We start from the raw sequence: 16,836 nt of genomic DNA, 5'->3' as shown, positions 1-16,836 counted from the left end.
GGGCGGGGCCGGAAGCAGCGGCGGCGGCTCGGCCGAATTCGGTGGCGCCACGTCTGACTCGGGCTCCCTCCGTGACCAGGTGGCAGGAGCAGCTGAACCTTCGTCTTGTCTCTTCTTCAGGGCCCGGTTCGTGGCGAGGCCTCGGCGGCGGCCAGGCGCAGCTGAAGCATGTCGGACCTGGGGGACTGGTTCCGAAGTATCCCTCTGATCACGCGTTACTGGTTCGCCGGGTCCATCGCGGTGCCGCTCGTGGGCAAGCTGGGCCTCGTCAGCCCCGTCAACCTTTTCCTCTGGCCTGACGCCTTCATCCACCGCTTCCAGGTATGGGCCGCACTACCGCTCCCAGCGTGCCCCGCGGCGCTCGCACAGCAGCTCACTGTGACCCGCTGCGCGCGCAGCCTTCTGGGAGTTGTAGTGCACGGCCGCGCTGTGGGCCTCGCTGGGGCTGCGCGCAGGGCCGGCCGCTCCCCCGGCTCCGCGGGCTCGCTGGAAGCGCCGCACGCCGAGACAGCGCCCGGGGTGACTGAGATGATTAGAGCCCCTCTAACGGGAGTGGAGCCGCCTTCCCGCGCAACCTGTACAGGGTCTGCGGGCAGAGCGCCGGGTAAATCCGGGCCCAGGCCCAGGGCCCCCACTGCGGTGACGGGCTGCGCATCCCTGCCAGGGTGACAGAAGGGGCTGTTGCCCCTGGCAGCCCTGTATTCGTCTTGTGCCTCATTCTGGTGTGATTCTTTTTTTTTTTTTTTTTTTTTTTTTTTTTTTTTTTTTTGGTGGGAATTGTTCTGGTGGGCCCTGGTTGTTGTGTCAAGGAGCTCTATGGCTGTGGCTATGGATGACCTGCCCAGTTCTGTGTCATTGTACGGCCGTGACTTTGGGAGCTGTTACTTGGAGCTTACAGTGTGTACAAACATCCTAGGCTGCATTTGGCCCAGGAGGTTTTGAGGCAGAGCTACAAGAGAGACATGGAACTCCTGGGGTGGGTACAGCTGGGGGCAACAAAGGTGATCAAGGAACTGGAGCATCTCTCTGATGAGGAATGGCTGAGGGAGCTGGGCCTGTTCAGCCTCGAGGAGAGAGGACTGAGAGGAGACCTCATCAGTTTCTATAAGTATCAGAAGAGTGGTGTCAAAGGATGGACAAATGCCAGTGGACAGAAACTGCTGCACAGGATGTTCCATCTAAACTTGGTGACCATGGACTGGAACAGACTGACCAAGGAGGCTGTGGAATCTCCCTCACTGGAGTTATTCAAGAACTGTCTGAGTGCAATCCTGTGTCACATGCTCTAGAATGACTGCTTGAGCAGGGAGGTTGGCCCAGATCACCCACTGTGCTCCCTTTTAACATGACCTATTCTGTGATTCTGTAACGGAGTTCATCTTTTGCACCTTCTGGTTTGGAATTTAAAAAAAGCTTCTGTTTGGGATTGTCAGCTTCTCTGCTTTTGTACGGTCCATGTAAAGTAACTGCTAATGCCTTGAGGTGTTAGACATGCAGTGTTTCTGGGTGCAATAGCAATATCAAAAGTGATCTCAAGCTGGACGTGTTTTTTCCTTGCACTGTGATGTTACAGGTTCATTGTTGGGGGAGAGCACTCATTGGAGGAACTGAAAACAAAGGAAGAGAAGAGATTTCAATTCTAAAATTTCTTTTATATCATCTCATATCCTCACTGAAAAAAAAAACAAAACCTGTGGCTCTCTGTACCTTGATTCATGTATTGTTCCCAAGATTCAGTAGCATAAATGACTGTTTTTTTCTCTAGTTCTGTTATTCCTTCTTGAACTGTGATGTTCAGGATCCTGATACTCAATTTGGAAATGTTGCTGCTTAAAGAGCTTGTTCAGGAATGATCAGACGTTTTCTGTCCTTGCTACATGCTGCCATGCAGTATATATATATATATGCCTAATATTCATAGCTGGGAGACTGTCTCAGAGCAGATCCTAAATGCTCAGGGCAGCACGTGCTGTCTGGAATGGTACACTAAAGGCTGTGAGTTCCTTGGCCTCCGTTCAACAGGGAAGAATGGGTTTTCTATGGCTGTTTTTTTTTGGACAGGGTAGCATCCTTGCCAGTTTGTCACTTCTGCACTGCATTAAAGATTCACTACTGCAAAGATAGGATGGAAGGCAGTTTGAAAAGTTCTGTGTTATTTCTGGTGTAATCTTAACAGCTTTGCTTACTGGATTGAAAACAAGCCACAAATATAAAAGCTGCTGAAGCAGCAGCAATCAGTAATTGGACTATTTTTAATCTTCTTCTTGGTGTTCCAAGTTTTCATTCATTATAAAGTAAGGAATGTAAATTAAAAGCCTTTGCATGTGAGTTCATTCTGCACTTTATAAATGTATCTTTCTCTTTTGATCTGGACAGATCTGGCGGCCGATAACAGCAACTTTCTTCTTCCCAGTGGGACCTGGAACAGGATTTCTTTACTTGGTGAATCTGTATTTCTTGTATCAATATTCATCACGATTAGAAACAGGTATGTTGACCATTAAATTGTATGCACCTGGTGAACCCTGTCTGGAGCTTATGGCTCTTCTCTGTGCCAGCTTATGTTAGTCAACATGAAACTGCTCTGAAAACTGATTTTCTGTGGCTGGCTCCTTCCCTTTGGCCATTTAGGATCTGAACTTGATGTAGGAGAGTGTGATGCTTTTAGTTGCTGGATTTAAGGAAGTCATGGTAATGTTTCCTTCTGGGTTTTTTTTGTATCTGATGTTTTTTATCACAGAAGGATGATAGAGCATAATGTAATAATGGGTTTATCGACTGGGAGAAAATAACATCTGTTTTTTTGTTGTGTTAATAGGGATGCTTATTTATGGTATTCTGTTGTCTGTGTTGAATTGGGAGACAACTCCTACAAAGAAAGTCTACCCCTCTGCCTAGCAGATATGTGGAAAAGTTAAAAGACTAGAGTGATTTTCAGTTAAGGGCAAAATTTAAGTTAAAAAAGGGGGATCAGATAGTAGATAATTTCCCTCACAAGAAGGGATTGTTGGTACAAGGTAGCTTCAAAACTGGTTTCCTTTTGCATTGCCTAGTTCATTAAACCTAGACAAAAATTGGTTCAATTGACATAAATAAATAAAGTATTTACAAAGCCAAACTCCTCCTGGAAGCCTTTGTGAACAAGAATTTCAGTATAGTTCTAATGCAGCCTTAGAGCTGAAGATGTAAAAGGGAATGCATTAGAAGATGATGTTTGGGAAGTCTCATGAGAGAGAAGAGATCCCTGGTAGACCTGCCATCCAGGGAGTATTATGGAATCACATTTAAGTCTTAAGAGTAGCAGGGAAATGGAGTGGTGCCAGATTATATTTGGTTGTTTTCTTAGTGAAAGTTAAATACTAGTTTAATAGCTAGAAATGGTTCCTGCTTCATTTTGAGCCTTTCCACAGTAGTTCATGAGCATATGAGAGTGCTGGCAGTTCTGACTGGACAAAGGTAGGTGTAGTAAGAGTTCCTGGTTAATTATGCAAACTAAAAGACCTCACTGCTTGTAGATGTACTTACAAAATGCTCTAGTTGTCTGTGCCGTGGGACAAATCTCTTGAAAGGGAGTAAATTTCTGCTGTCCAACAGATCCAGATTTTGAAACTGGGAATCATCTGTGTTGTTCGAACCAATGCATTTCTTTTCTGTTACAGTCATTTTTCTGGGTATAAATGAAGTTCTTGGTTAGGTTTGCCCTTCCTTTTTGTGAAGAAGGCCTGAATTATTCTGTCATTGGAAGGTGTATAAGTTGCTGATAATGTTTACAGGTGGAAGTCTGCATTGGTCTATGCCTCCTTTTGTCTGTGAAACTGAGAAAGGGAAACTTCTGTTTTCAGCATTGTGAATGGTTTTTGAGCATACACTGCTGCTGGCTGCCAGCTTCAAATTTAGCTGTCAGAAATATCTCTATGGCTTTGTACTGTGCTTGTGCTTTCCTAACAGGCTGACCTGTAACTTCCAAAAGAAAGGGAGATTGATGTGTTTTTGTTTTGCTGTGGTTGGAAAGGAACATAACAAATATCAGCAGAGTGAGCGGAATATGCAGACTTCACTCACCAGCTGTATGAATTACGAGATTATGGGTCCTCAGCTCTTCCCAGATGACTGGATTATACCCCAGGCCTCACGGAAGGACCCATGGGATAGAGCTCCCCCCATACTTGTGCTGAGCTTTCTGGCAGTTTGTAGTCCAGTTTGCTTAGATGTTCATCAAAAAGTCAACTGAAATGGTTTGTCTAATATTCTTGTTAGCAGTCTTGTAGATAATGAAAAGAAAAATAATTTAGAAGAGTGATAAGAGCTTTGATTTCTTCCTGTTTTGGAAAGATTCCTGAGCTGGCATTTCTACAGCGTTAGTCAGCTTCTTCTTTTTTTTGTTTTTATTTGTTGTATGGCAACAGTAGAGAAAGAAACTTCGGTTTCTGTAGTTTTACTAATGTAAAACTTTCTATTATATTTTTCAAAGAGTGTTTTTTTTCCTGTCATGCAATTTGCATGGCTGAACTTAAACAATAAAACTGGATTTTAGTAATTTTGTTTTACATAGGCTGTTTTAAAAAGCTAATGCTTAAAAGTAGATTTTCTTCTGTTTGGAATACTTGTATGAAGCTGAGCAGTGCTCACATTAAGCACTGGCATTCTTTCTAGGCATTTTGATGTTTAATTAGAAGCATGTAATTCAGTTTGTCCGTGATACGCTGTGTGTGTGTCACTGTCATTCCCATTATCACTGTGTTTCACCCCCACTGGTCTGGGTCTTTTTCAGCAATATTCTCAGGCTTTCCTTTCCTGCCTGGGTTTGCATGAAAGTTGATGGGAGTTGTGCATAGATGCTGAGGTCTCTGTCAGTCTTTTGCCCCATTTAGCAAGAATGAGAGCCTCAGCTTTTCATGTTTGCTAGGAGTTGCTAGGGTGTTATGTTTTAGTCCTTGTCTCTGTCAGGTCATAAACTCAGCTGAGCATCTGAAGATCATTTCATTTAATATGACCTGCAGAGAATGTTGTTCTATTATTTCTGTTTCCAGTGTCCTGAAAAAATTGACACATATTTGGAATGGTGAATTAGACAAGCGGTACAGCTTAGAAGGAACAGAATGTGCTGCACATGTGTACCCTCTTTTTCATGTGTGCTATTTTTTTCTGGAGTATAAAAACCATTGCATCTCTGGAGTCTGATGAGATGATGCAAAGAGGATGCAATTTGCCTAAGTAAGGGCTGTTTTTCACATGACTCAGTCATTAAACTTTGTATTTCTGCTTTTGCTGTGCATATGTATTATTTTGTACTTCTAACCCACAGTTTCATATGAACTGTGGGGTCCAACTCCATTTTTGAAGTCTTATGTAGTTAAAACTGTTTATCTCCAGTGTCAGTGTGTTCTTTTTAAAGTATAGACACTGCTTGTGCTCTAATGCAGTAGGCTGAATGTCTTATTTTTCAGTCCGTAGGTTGCACTATTCTAAGGCTTTTTAAAATTAAAAAAAAAATCGTAGACCACAGACTGCATGCAAAGCAACTGTTATTAACTGAGCTTTTTTAGACTGAAAAATAAAAGTTGTCCTAATTTTTAATCAAAATTTCAGTGCCTTTCATAATGGTTCTTTTTATTTTCAGGGGCTTTTGATGGAAGGCCAGCAGATTACATGTTCATGCTCCTGTTTAACTGGATCTGCATTGTTGTATCCTTCTCATCATCAAACTTTGAGAAATATTTTGTTTCTCCAGTTTCTGCCTGAAATATATTCAAATACCAGGTTTTGTCAAGGAACAGTTTTAAAATGCAGCAAATGTTCCCAGGCGAGTTTGTAAGCATGTAACCTTCCTGAAAAGGTATTGAGTGGCTTGCAGGGAGAACACTTAATAATGTGCTCACACCAGTGTGCAGTGTGGGGACTCCAGCTCTGCCTGCACAGAGCTGGGCGTGTGCTGGGTGAGTGTCCCTGGTGCTGGTTGGGTTGCTTTGCTGAGCTGCTCTTGTGTGGGCTAGCACTGAATTTAGTGTGTTCAAGCTGCCATGTGCAAATCACTGCCATTCCCTGAAATTCATGAAGAACTTTACCTGCTGGGTATAAGTCATCTGAGTCTGTGAAAGCTGTGTTGTGATATCTTCACTGAGACAACTTCCTGAAGAACTGGGCTTGATGGTTTGGGAATGGTGGGAAACATTTCTGTGAGCTGTGCTGTACCATCTGGATTTTCTTTTAGATCTTAAATGCAAAACTAGGAGGAGTTGTTGATAAACCAGGTGGTTTGCCACCATTCAGAGGGATCTTCAGAGGCTGGATAAATGGGCTGGCCAGGAATGAAGCTCAGCAAAGGGTAGTGAAGAGTCCTGCTCTTGGCGAGGAGCAGCCTCGGGCACCAGGACAGACCAGGGACTGACAAAGCAAAGCATCTTCCAGAAAAGGCCCTGCGTGTACTGCTGGACACAAAGTTGACCACAAACCAGCAATGTGCCATTATGGCCAAAGTGGCCACCAGCCCCCTGGGCTGCCTTAGACAGAGGATTGCCTGCAGGTTGAGGCAGGTGATTGCTCTTCTCTGCTCAGCCTTTGAGAGGTGTATGGGGGCTGTACCCAGCTCTAGGTTCCCAAGTCCAAGGGAGACATGGACATACTAGAGAGAGTCCAGTGAAGCATCTCAAAGATTATGAAAGGGTTGAAACATCTGTCATGTGAGAAGCTGGGAGAGCTGGGATTGTGCAGCCTGGGGTGTTGTCATAGAATCATACAGTAGTTTGAATTGGAAGGGACCTTGAAAGATTATCGACCCCCTGCAATGAGCAGGGACACCTTCAAGTAAATCAGGTTGTTTACAGCCCCATTTAACCTGACCTTGAATGTTTCTAGGGGTGGAGCATCCACCATCTCTCTGGGTAACCTATGTCAGTGTTTCACTACCCTCATAGTAAAAAATTTGTTACACCTAGTCTGAATCAACCCTTTTTTAGTTTAAACCATGACCACTTGTGCAATTGCAAAAGGCCCTACTAAAAAGTTTGTCCCCCAACTCTCAGCCTTTCCCTAGATGAGAGGTGTTGCATTCCTCCAGTAATTTGTCTGGTCCCACTCCAACAGGTGCATGTCTTTTCTGTGCTGAGGGGTCTGGAGCTGGACACCCAATTCCACAAAATGAAGCACAGGAAATTCCATTTAAATGTAAGAAAGACCATTTTCACTGTAAGGGCAGTGAAGCACTGGCATGATGGGCAAGAGAGGGTATGGAACCTCCATCCTTGGAAATGCTCCCATTCTGTCTGTGCTGTTGCTGCCTCCTTGTAGCAATTTGCAGTGGCACAAAAGGGAGCTGTGACATCGGTGTGAACCAGATTCAGCCAGGAGAGCTGGTGTGTAGAAATGCTTTATCAGTACATTATCTCTAGTTTCATTCCACTATGTGGAGGGAATTGCTATTCCTGATAGTCCTGTCTAGCCACAGCTGTAAGGAAGTGCATTTAGTTACGTTACGAAGATGGAAGGTTTTCTTTATGATTGCAGGCTGTTAGCTGTGAGCGTTTAATTAAACTAATTGTGACCTGACTTACAAACTGGTCATTTAAAAGCTTCTAGTTGCTTGTTCCCTGTGGGATGTAAGGACCAACATGGATGTGTGATATGGGGAAATGCTGGCTGTTACTTTATATGTATTTATGAACTGTTAAAAGCATCCTGATAGTATTAAAATCGTTCAGTGATTATTTCTACTCAGCAGCTGCTACAACAGATTCTTTGAGCTCCCAGCTGGTAGAGGAGTACTAAAAGCCTGCATTGATGCACTTTCAGAAATGGCTTCTTTTCTATGACTCATTGGCAGTATATTGGTATTTTTTAATGATCTGGTATTTCTTTAGGTAGAAAACCAAAATGCCAGTGTTAAACTAATGAAAGAATCCAACTGTTAAATTTCAGTGTGCCTTTCTGCAAGGACTGAGTGAGTCTGTAGCTAGCCAGTGTCATCAGGGAGGAAAAGCCAGCACACCCATCAGCCCTTCGGGTAATGAGTTGAGGCGGGAACTTGAAAGGCTGCCAAAAAGCAGTTATTGAAACAAAGTTTGTACATCTCTAGATCATTGGAAATTTTAACCTAAAACAGTGTAGTATTAATTTTGAATATTAAAGATCTTTGCATGTGTGTTCCATGTGTTTGCAACTTTTTATTGTTTTAGTCTGTCAGTCTTTTCTGCATTTTCCTTCATGGTGTGATGACAGATAACTGGCTTGGTAATGGACATGCAGGTAAGTGTGGTGCAGGTTCTCAGATAATAACTTTACAAAACATTATTACTACTTAATGACTTCATAGAGAGCATTATTGACTTAGCTGCAGAACATAGTTAAGTTAGGCTGTTAAGATTATATCAGAATGGGTTGCTCTGTGTGTATTGTTAATTTTTCAGATTGGGTTAGCCTCAGCTGAAGGCATTAAGCTTGGATCTGACTGCCCCACCTAACCTAGTTAGGCAGCCAAGAAGTAAAAATTGTGTCTTTGGGCAGTCAGGAGGTGCTCAGACTTTTACTAAAATGGACACAAGATGTCACCTATGCACTGTTTCTCTTAATGAATGTGAATCTGCATTCTTATTTTTCTATTTTAAAATGATTCTTGGGTTTTTTAATGTTCTCAAATTTAGGTCAGTATGCCTTTTAATTGCCAACAGAAGATTTTTTTTTTATTTTTGGTGAAAAATACAACTTCAGTTTGAGATCAGAACTGTGAAGTACAAAATCCTCACAGGAATGATTAAGATAGTGGTCTTAAGAGCTGCTTTCAGTGAAATAATTATCTCCCCAAATACTAAGGGTGAAAACTGGGAAGTGTTTTTTGACACAGCAGTGTCATATAACTGCCTGTCTTCAGTCTGCCTCTGCTATTCTCATCTTCATCTGTCTGCAACCCCTGAAGACTGCACCAATATCTGTAGTATTCCGTAAAGAATTATCTTAGCATTTATTAAATCACTTCTCTGGCTCCCTGGTAGTCAAAACCAGTGATCATGCATCTCTGGTCTGGAATGAATTGTGTTAATGGCTGTCCATAACTGTATACTTACACTTTCCTGTGAGGGAGATGGCAGAAATTTTTGAAAAGCATGCTGGAGTTACCCATGCATTATACAAATTTTAGACTGATGGTGTTGACTTGTATATTTTTAAAGAGCTACTTTATTTTTTTTATCTGCATACAAAGTATTGATTAAAGAAGAATCAATTTTTTTTTGTAAAAGTGTTTTTTTTCTTAAAACTAAGGGGTTTGTGTCTTGAGTGGCCCTTGTTGAAATTCAGAAGATGGGGTTGGGTAGCTAGGCTTCTATTCCTAAGTCAAATGCGTTCAGATATTAGATACTGCTTTTTTTCAGTAAAATAAAAAGGGTTTTAATGAAGACTCTAAGGTTCTTATGTGGGGAGTCAGAGTGCACTGTGGGGCTTGTGAAAGGCTAGAGTGATGGCAGTATGCCAGCTTTAATGTGGAATCTGTTAAATAGCAGCACCCCTGAAGGGATGAGTTCTAACCTCTTTTCCAAACACGAGAGCCATTTACGGTATTCAGCCAGTTCATGGAAATGTTGCTGGTGCAGAAATCTTCAGATAGCTAAAGCAGTGCTTTGTCTTTGTTTCACCAGAAATAGTCCAATCAGCTAATACAGAGTCAGTGTAAAGAAGTGCTTGAGAGAGCCTCAGCTCCTGGTGTGGAGCACAAGTTAACTCCAAGCTCTACCAGGGCCGGCTGTGACACCCTGAAATGGGGATTGACTGGAGCACCTTCCCCTGTGGTTCTCTCAGGAAGATGGGGACACAGGTGGCAGTTGAATGGATGACATTTCATCTGGCATGTCAGCCTGGCCCAGATGAGGGTGTTGGGTTAGTGCCCTGAAATGATTGTGGCACAGGTACAGGGCTCAGTGCTGTAGGTATAGGTACGAGCAGAGGAGTTCCCTGCAGCTCCTCCTTCACTTGGCACAGGTTGGAGCTCTGTGGTTTGGCATGGTCATGCAAAGAATGACCAAGTAGGTTCTCCTCCTTAACTTTCCCAATAGTTTTTGAACAGATCCAGGGCATGTATTGGAAAAGACTCTGGGGCAGTCTGTAAAGACTTAAGTGATGTGTCATGCTTACAAACCACTTCTGAAACACAGCTCCTGCTGCCCGAGTTTATGCTTCTGTGAAAGTAATGGTAACTTTTTATTTTCTAAATATTGCAGTTGCTGATGATTCCACTCATCATGTCAGTACTTTATGTGTGGGCCCAGCTGAACAGAGACATGATTGTATCATTTTGGTTTGGAACAAGATTTAAGGTATGTCAGACAGTATATTGGAAAGATTCCTGCTCATAAGGTGCATGGGTAGTGGGTAGAGGGGCAAAATACAAATATTTTCCCTTATTAAAGATGTCTTGTACTCTCACATAAACTACTCTTTGAGATGCAGCAAAGTTCGTAGTCTTCCATGTGGTATCACTCTTTGTCTCTACTGCAAAGATGTCCTGACAATTCATTGTTCTGAAAAGAAGGAAAAAATTCCTGATAAACGTTAGCCTGGATGAAAGCTGAATGCAGTGATAAAATGTTGGTGTTTTAAGTTGTTTTTTTTCTGTGTGACCTTGGCTATTTCTGTCAGATCTTTTAGTGAAAACTTTTTTGATAAATTCTAGACCTTTTCAAAATCAAAAACTTCAGGACTTTGTTCCAGATGCAAGCTTGCTGTGGAACATAGGGTGCAAAAGGCACATTTGCTTATAATGTTTGAATGAGTATGTTTTGTCTAAAAATGTTAGTGGTTACTCAGTTTGGAGTAACCTTTTTAGGTTGAATCTGCTTTAGTTAATAGATCAGGACCTGTGTAATACCTAAAGCATTGAAATTATGATAATGTTTATTAGTGCAGTTGGAAGTTGAGAGCAGGTTTACATCCTTAACTTGTACTTACTCTCTCCACTGCATTCTTTTTCAGGCCTGTTACCTTCCATGGGTTATTCTGGGATTCAACTACATAATTGGTGGATCGTATGTATTTACTTATATGGCACATTTGTAGTTACAAAAGCTTTTACAGCTACTTAACTTGCTGCTGAATTTAGGAGTAATATTAAAATAGCTTAAAACTGTATGATCTGACTCATAATGCTCAGTGTCACATGGTGGTCATTTAACATGAAAGCAAAGAGGAGATGTGCATGTGAGAATTGGAGAACAGAATGTAGGTGAGGGAAGAGTAATGAGAATTTGGTGTATTTTCTAGTAACTCTGTCCACTAGGCCTTCTCCATACTAAGAAAGTAGCACACACAAAAGAAAGATGTCCTCCCCTGGAACCAGCCATGATTACTGGTTTTAGAAACAAATTTAGCTTGACTCTGATAGTGCTGTTACTCCTTTCCCTCACAGACTTGTCCAACCTGATCTTTTTTTCAGTTTGTTAAACAAGGAAAAACAGCAATAAGCCCACAGCGTGGCATATTAGCACTTGTTGAATTTTTCTGGTCTCTCTTGTTTTTGTTGTTTTTTTTTCTACTAAACCCTCTGATGCAGAAATCCTTTCTGTGCATAGTGTGTGCCCCCTCATTGGGGGCCTGCATTGATTGGAGCCTCTTGGTGCCGCTGTAACATAATTAGTAACAATAACAAGTTTGTGGTTGAGTTATAAAAGGAGGAGATAGCACAGCAAAACCAAATTCTCTTTTCTGACTGTGCCTCCTACTGACTCATCTGTCACTTGTGAAAACTGCTTGCTGTTAGATACCTGCTGTTTCTATGCATGACAGAAGATGCTCAAGGGCCTCCAGTTGGCAGTGCTTTTACAAAATTTGGAACAAAATAGTTCAGTACAGCAGGAGACAGGTTGTCCAGTGAAAACAGCAGTAACTTCTCTAGTTCTGCAGATGATTATTTTGGGCACTAATCGCTATACCGTCCAATTCCCCAATGTAAACAAGTATTTAGTTGTGTTTTCAATACAGAATGTAGAGAAAGCTTGGAAGGGAGGGTGGAACAGACCGTTGATGTGTTGGCACAGGAGATTGGCCCTTCTAAAGCGGCTGAAAAATGCTGAGGGAAGGGAAATTTTCTGTGTGTCACATCCGTGGCAAAGCCTGGTGGTAGGTGAATGGAAGATTGTCACTCATTTATTTTCAGAGAAGACAGTATGTGAAACATTCTCTTTCTTTTACTTTACAGAGTCATCAATGAGCTGATAGGAAATCTGGTTGGACACCTGTATTTCTTCTTAATGTTTAAATATCCGATGGATTTGGGAGGAAGGAATTTTCTGTCCACACCTCAGTTCCTGTAAGCTGACTTAATTCTTTACCTCACTGTTTGGTCCAATTTTTTGTATGGTTCGTCAGGCATTTATTTGATGGGATCGTAAAGTGTAAAATACTTTGCTACGTCAGCCTTCTTCAGACTCTCATATTGACTGAGCTGGTGAGTCATAAAAATGTTGAGTTGTAAATGGCCCATGTGTTCTTTGTTGCCCCTTGGAATGACTTATGTCTTTACCCGCTCTTAAGAGCGAGAGTAAAATGTCATAATTCTGCTGCTGAATTGAGCTGCAATAAAGAGAACTCCCTAACAATTATCAGATGGTATATGAAAGAAGTTTTACACTGTAAATTACCTGTTTTCTGTATCTATCTGTATAACTATTGTTATAGTAGCTACCAGTTCAGCAGTGTTTAACAATAACAGTCAATTGTGACTTGTTTGGGGCTATGAATTCTGCTTCGAAGTCTGTACTAGTCACCCTCACTGGGACTGCAAGTCTTGGTTTTTGAAGTGCTTTTTCCTGAGATACGTTCATTGTTTTGGCATTGAAATACTATGATCAGAAGCCAAAGTTTGTAGTTCAGTTGCCCTTGTCCTCATCCTTTTGGGCTGCAAATATTCCTCCTCTATCAAACTCTAGTTAGCAACTCAGCCCTTTTCATAGCATAAAGTGTTGAATTTCAGTTGTACTTTCTGTTACCAGTTTGAATGAATAGCAAAGCTTTATATTCTAATTTTGTGCTTGCAAGCCCATCTGTTAAATCTAATTTTCCATAAAGATTAGAAGACAAGTATGTTTTTAAAAATGTCTTTCAAGGTGGTAACAGCTCTGAAACAGCCCTCAATCTTGTTGGTTCTGTGCAATTCTCTTGTTAGCATGTACATCCCAGAGATGGATGGAAGTTTCCCAGTGTTTCCATTTCTTGGCATGCTGAGGTCTTAGATTTGGAAAGAATTCTCTGAAGTTCTACTGGGAAAAGCCAGTTTTATTACAAAGTGTATCAGCTTAGAGGAAGTGCATGGAAAAGTAGGAAGCACAGCCTTGGCATTTACCCACAAGGTACAGCTGTTCCTCTAACTCCTCCTGCTCTGCTCTGTCCTAGGTACCGCTGGCTGCCAAATAGGAGAGGAGGAGTGTCGGGCTTTGGTGTCCCTCCTGCCAGCATGAGAAGGGCTGCAGAAGATCAGCAGGGTGGTGGAAGACACAACTGGGGCCAAGGTTTCCGGCTAGGGGACCAGTGAAGAATTCCTGCCCTTGGAAAACAGCAACTCTTCAGTTTCAGTTGGGCGTAGAACTGACCGTTCCTGGTGCAGAGCATGCTTAAGAACTGAGCTCTCTGTAGTACTCTTGGATTTAACTGATTAGAAAGAAAGAATGTTTCTGGTTCAAGAGCAAATTAAAAAACTCCAGAAGGAAAAAACATAGATCTTGCTCCAGGTTAGCCAGTAGTGTCCAGTGTGATTCTGCCATTAAAAATAAGCCTTCTTTATACAGTATTGCCTGTCGCAACAGGATCCATTGGCTGTCCTGTTCCATGATGTGATGGAACAAGCTAGTGGTGTTCTGTCTTGCCTGGTATATAAAAAGCTTTGTTGACCACAGTAAAGTAAGAATCTAGTATGAGGCAGATGTCTCAAACAAGCCCCCAAGTTTAGGAAGCTGACTTCTTCCATAGCTGTGCTTAAGTCCCAGGGTCTTTGAAAACATTATTTAAGTGATATCTCTCTGCTGCATTCATAAAAGAAATTGCAAATGTTTCATTTCCGTTATTAAGCTGTGTTTTGAGCAAAGCTGTTTCTTGCCATGCAGCATTTATCCTACCTGCTACATCATGGGCTGGGCAAGGCTAAGGATTTCATTTGAAATAACAATAACAGATACTCATGGAATTGAAATCTAAACTCTTCAAGGCATGTTACATAGCTTGTTCTGGTGAAACTGAAGTCTGGCATGTTTCTTTCCCCCCAGATCTGTGAACTCTTGGCTTCAAGGTTTCTCTTTTATTGCCAAATTGGGTAGCATAAATACTGCTTAAACTAGAAAAATGTAACATTGTGGTTAAGGGTACTGACTGCAGCATTGTTTAACTGAATCTTCAACTTTATCGTAAGAGCTTTAAAATGTTTAAGAATCAAAGCTGGAAATAATCTTTTGCAGGGTGAAGATACAATATAACAGGTTATTGCAGGACTCTTTCATTGACAAATAAGAAATTGCATACACTGTTTATTAGTATCTGTACTTTTTTTTCTGTTAAAAATTTTTGACATGGAAAAGGGAATGATTCTGTACAGTAGTTTTCCTTGCACTGGGTTCCCATGGGCAGAGCACATGGCTAAGATCCAGGAAGCTGTAATGCCAGCTTGTTACTGACTCACTGCATGCTCTTGAGCAAACTTCTTACTTATCTCAGTTTTCCCAGCTGTAAGGAGGACTTGTGCATGTCTCACAGCATTCTTACAAGACAGCTGTCCCTGACCTCCCTAGCTGGGAGCTGCTAGTGAGCAAGTAAGGCTTAGGTTTAACATAAATCCAACACTTCAGCTAGGAGCACAATTACTCTAAGCTTAGCCAAGACTGCTAAGTCAGAATGTAGTTGCTCACTTTGTGTTTTATAGTTGGAGGAGGAAGAGTGTTGTCACTAGGATAAGTTCAAGTCTGACTGAATTGCCCTTTAGCATTTGTCTGTTGTTTTACTGGGTAGGTGGGGCACAGAAAGCTGTTCTGCCCCAACTTAGGTATCTCAGGTGAATATAAGTAGGTGAAGTGAATCTGGGATGATATATTTTTATTTCTACTTTGTTTCTTCACTAAACTTGGGTTCTGAAGGTGTAAAAACTTGTAAATACTAAGTGATGCAAAGCTGAGTGGAAAATAAGCAGTTAGACTGGAAAATTTAAAAAAATGCGTGTTCCAAGTCTTCACTGCAACTCTGTTGATTTGGCTTATGGAGAAATGTAGAAAACTGGTAATGATCATAATGATTGCATTTCACAAGAACTTGGAGTTTAGAAATCACCTGCCATTTTTGTCTATTTGGTGATGAGTTTTAAAGATGCTCTTGTCTCTTTCTTTGTGTAAAATGGTAGGTAGAAAAGAGGAGTGCAGTGTTGTTGTAAATACAGATTATCATTGACAACAGTTGTTGTTTGAGGTGGACTTGAACAGTCTGAGAATCATTTTGATAGGAGTGTTTTTAGTCATAGGAATATCACAGTCTTCAAAGCATTTGTCTTCATTTTGAGTCAGGACCCAACTTAAAAGTGAAGGTGCAATAGTTTGTGACTCAGTTAAAACCCTGGCACACTCAAAATGCAGAATATCTCTGCATGGAAGGCCAAAGGAAGGCTTGAATGAGAGAAAGCACAGCAAAATGCATTGTACTTGCCCACTGCACTGCATGGGGTCTTGCTTTCTGGTATGTTCTCTAAATTAAGAGGAAAAGGTTTGCAAGGAAAACAGACTTCTTATAAACCTTGATTAGCTTCTGAGCTGCTTCAGGCCAACTTGCTTTGTTTATAGAAAATTCACTTCAGAAGTCCATATTACATGCTCAGTTTGTTTGTTTCTCAGTTTGTTACTTGACCTGAACTGCTGCTTGTCCTCCCACATACATTGGGAATGGCAGTCTCTCGTTAAAATGAGTACCTCCTTTCTTATTTTGTACAGATAATTTCCCTTTTTGTAATCAAGTTTTGTTGGCAAAGTTTTAAATTAAAATTTTAATCTCTGTTACTGTCTTTGTTTTGCTAAATCCTATTTCAGGTTAAGACAAGCCTTGTGATCTGCAGGTCTGTGAGTATTGTCTGACAGCTGTACTGTGACACCATCTCCTGCTGTTGATAAAAGTACTCACGAAAATTACCTGCTTTTGGGTGGGAGTCTTGTCTTCTCTGATCAGTTGCAAAATCATAAAGGCATTTTCTTTGTTTACATCATGGGTTTTGACAGATGGTGTCCTTCCTGGGCTATTACCATTTTACAGCTGGTTTTTATGTACTTGGTTATCTGGGAGAAAGCATCCTCCTACTTACCCTCAAATTTTATGGGATTGATATAGATCACTTACTTTTCCAGAGGTAAGCTTGGAATTCTGCAATACCATCTGTGTCCAGACTGATACGCACAGCTGCCAGAATTCCTTTTGAGGCTCTTACTGTAACTGATTTGGAGATGGACACATTGGGCATCCTCTGACTCTTCCAGCCCTCAGCGTTCATCTGACTGCACTTTTCTTGTTTGTTACCATTGTGGCATCAAAGAAAATCCTGGACTTGGTATATAAAGCACTCTATGAATTAGTTGTGCTCCTTGAACTGGAAAGGCTGGGTCCATACTAAATGGAAGAGTGTGGCAAATGTGTGCCTTTTGATTTTGTTCCAGCTGCATAAAGAGTCAGCAGAAGAGTCATGAATATGAAATCAAATGCTTCATCTGTCATTCCTGTCACTACTTGGCAACAGCTCCTCTCTCAAAACAGCTCGGTGATGTGGTATTCCAGTGACTTAATAAGAAATTATCTGTTGTCATCCAATAGTTGCAAGAAAACAAGAGTCTTTCATTTTCA

General features: G+C 41.5%; 1 protein-coding gene across 2 annotated transcripts; it reads left to right on the top strand.

The window, feature by feature from the left end:
- The first annotated feature begins 18 nt into the window (after nt 1-18).
- Nucleotides 19-16,004, top strand: DERL1 (derlin 1). 2 transcript variants are annotated; one of them, XM_062491456.1, is made up of 8 exons: nt 19-321; nt 2,377-2,488; nt 5,621-5,685; nt 8,215-8,241; nt 10,206-10,301; nt 10,957-11,009; nt 12,239-12,289; nt 13,372-16,004. In XM_062491456.1, the coding sequence occupies exons 1-8, from the start codon at nt 169-171 to the stop codon at nt 13,508-13,510; spliced, it is 696 nt and encodes a 231-aa protein (XP_062347440.1). In that variant the 5' UTR covers nt 19-168; the 3' UTR covers nt 13,511-16,004. The 2 variants fall into 2 exon arrangements, with proteins under 2 accessions (XP_062347440.1, XP_062347433.1); XM_062491449.1 differs by having other exon boundaries at nt 12,179-12,289.
- The last annotated feature ends 832 nt before the right edge of the window (nt 16,005-16,836 follow it).

Source organism: Cinclus cinclus, chromosome 1 (assembly GCF_963662255.1).
Source record: "Cinclus cinclus chromosome 1, bCinCin1.1, whole genome shotgun sequence".
In the NCBI taxonomy this organism is placed as follows: Eukaryota; Metazoa; Chordata; class Aves; order Passeriformes; family Cinclidae; genus Cinclus; species Cinclus cinclus.
The sequence above is the reverse complement of the archived record's forward strand: the minus strand, read 5'-3'. Positions and strand labels throughout refer to the sequence as shown.

Excerpts from the sequence above, each read along its gene's own strand:
- DERL1 (XM_062491449.1), top strand. The coding sequence starts at position 169 with ATGTCGGACCTGGGGGACTGGTTCCGAAGTATCCCTCTGATCACGCGT. Across the intron at positions 2,489-5,620 it reads TTCATCACGATTAGAAACAG|GGGCTTTTGATGGAAGGCCA; the intron begins GTATGTTGACCA and ends TTTTATTTTCAG. Across the intron at positions 11,010-12,178 it reads AACTACATAATTGGTGGATC|AGTCATCAATGAGCTGATAG; the intron begins GTATGTATTTAC and ends TTTACTTTACAG.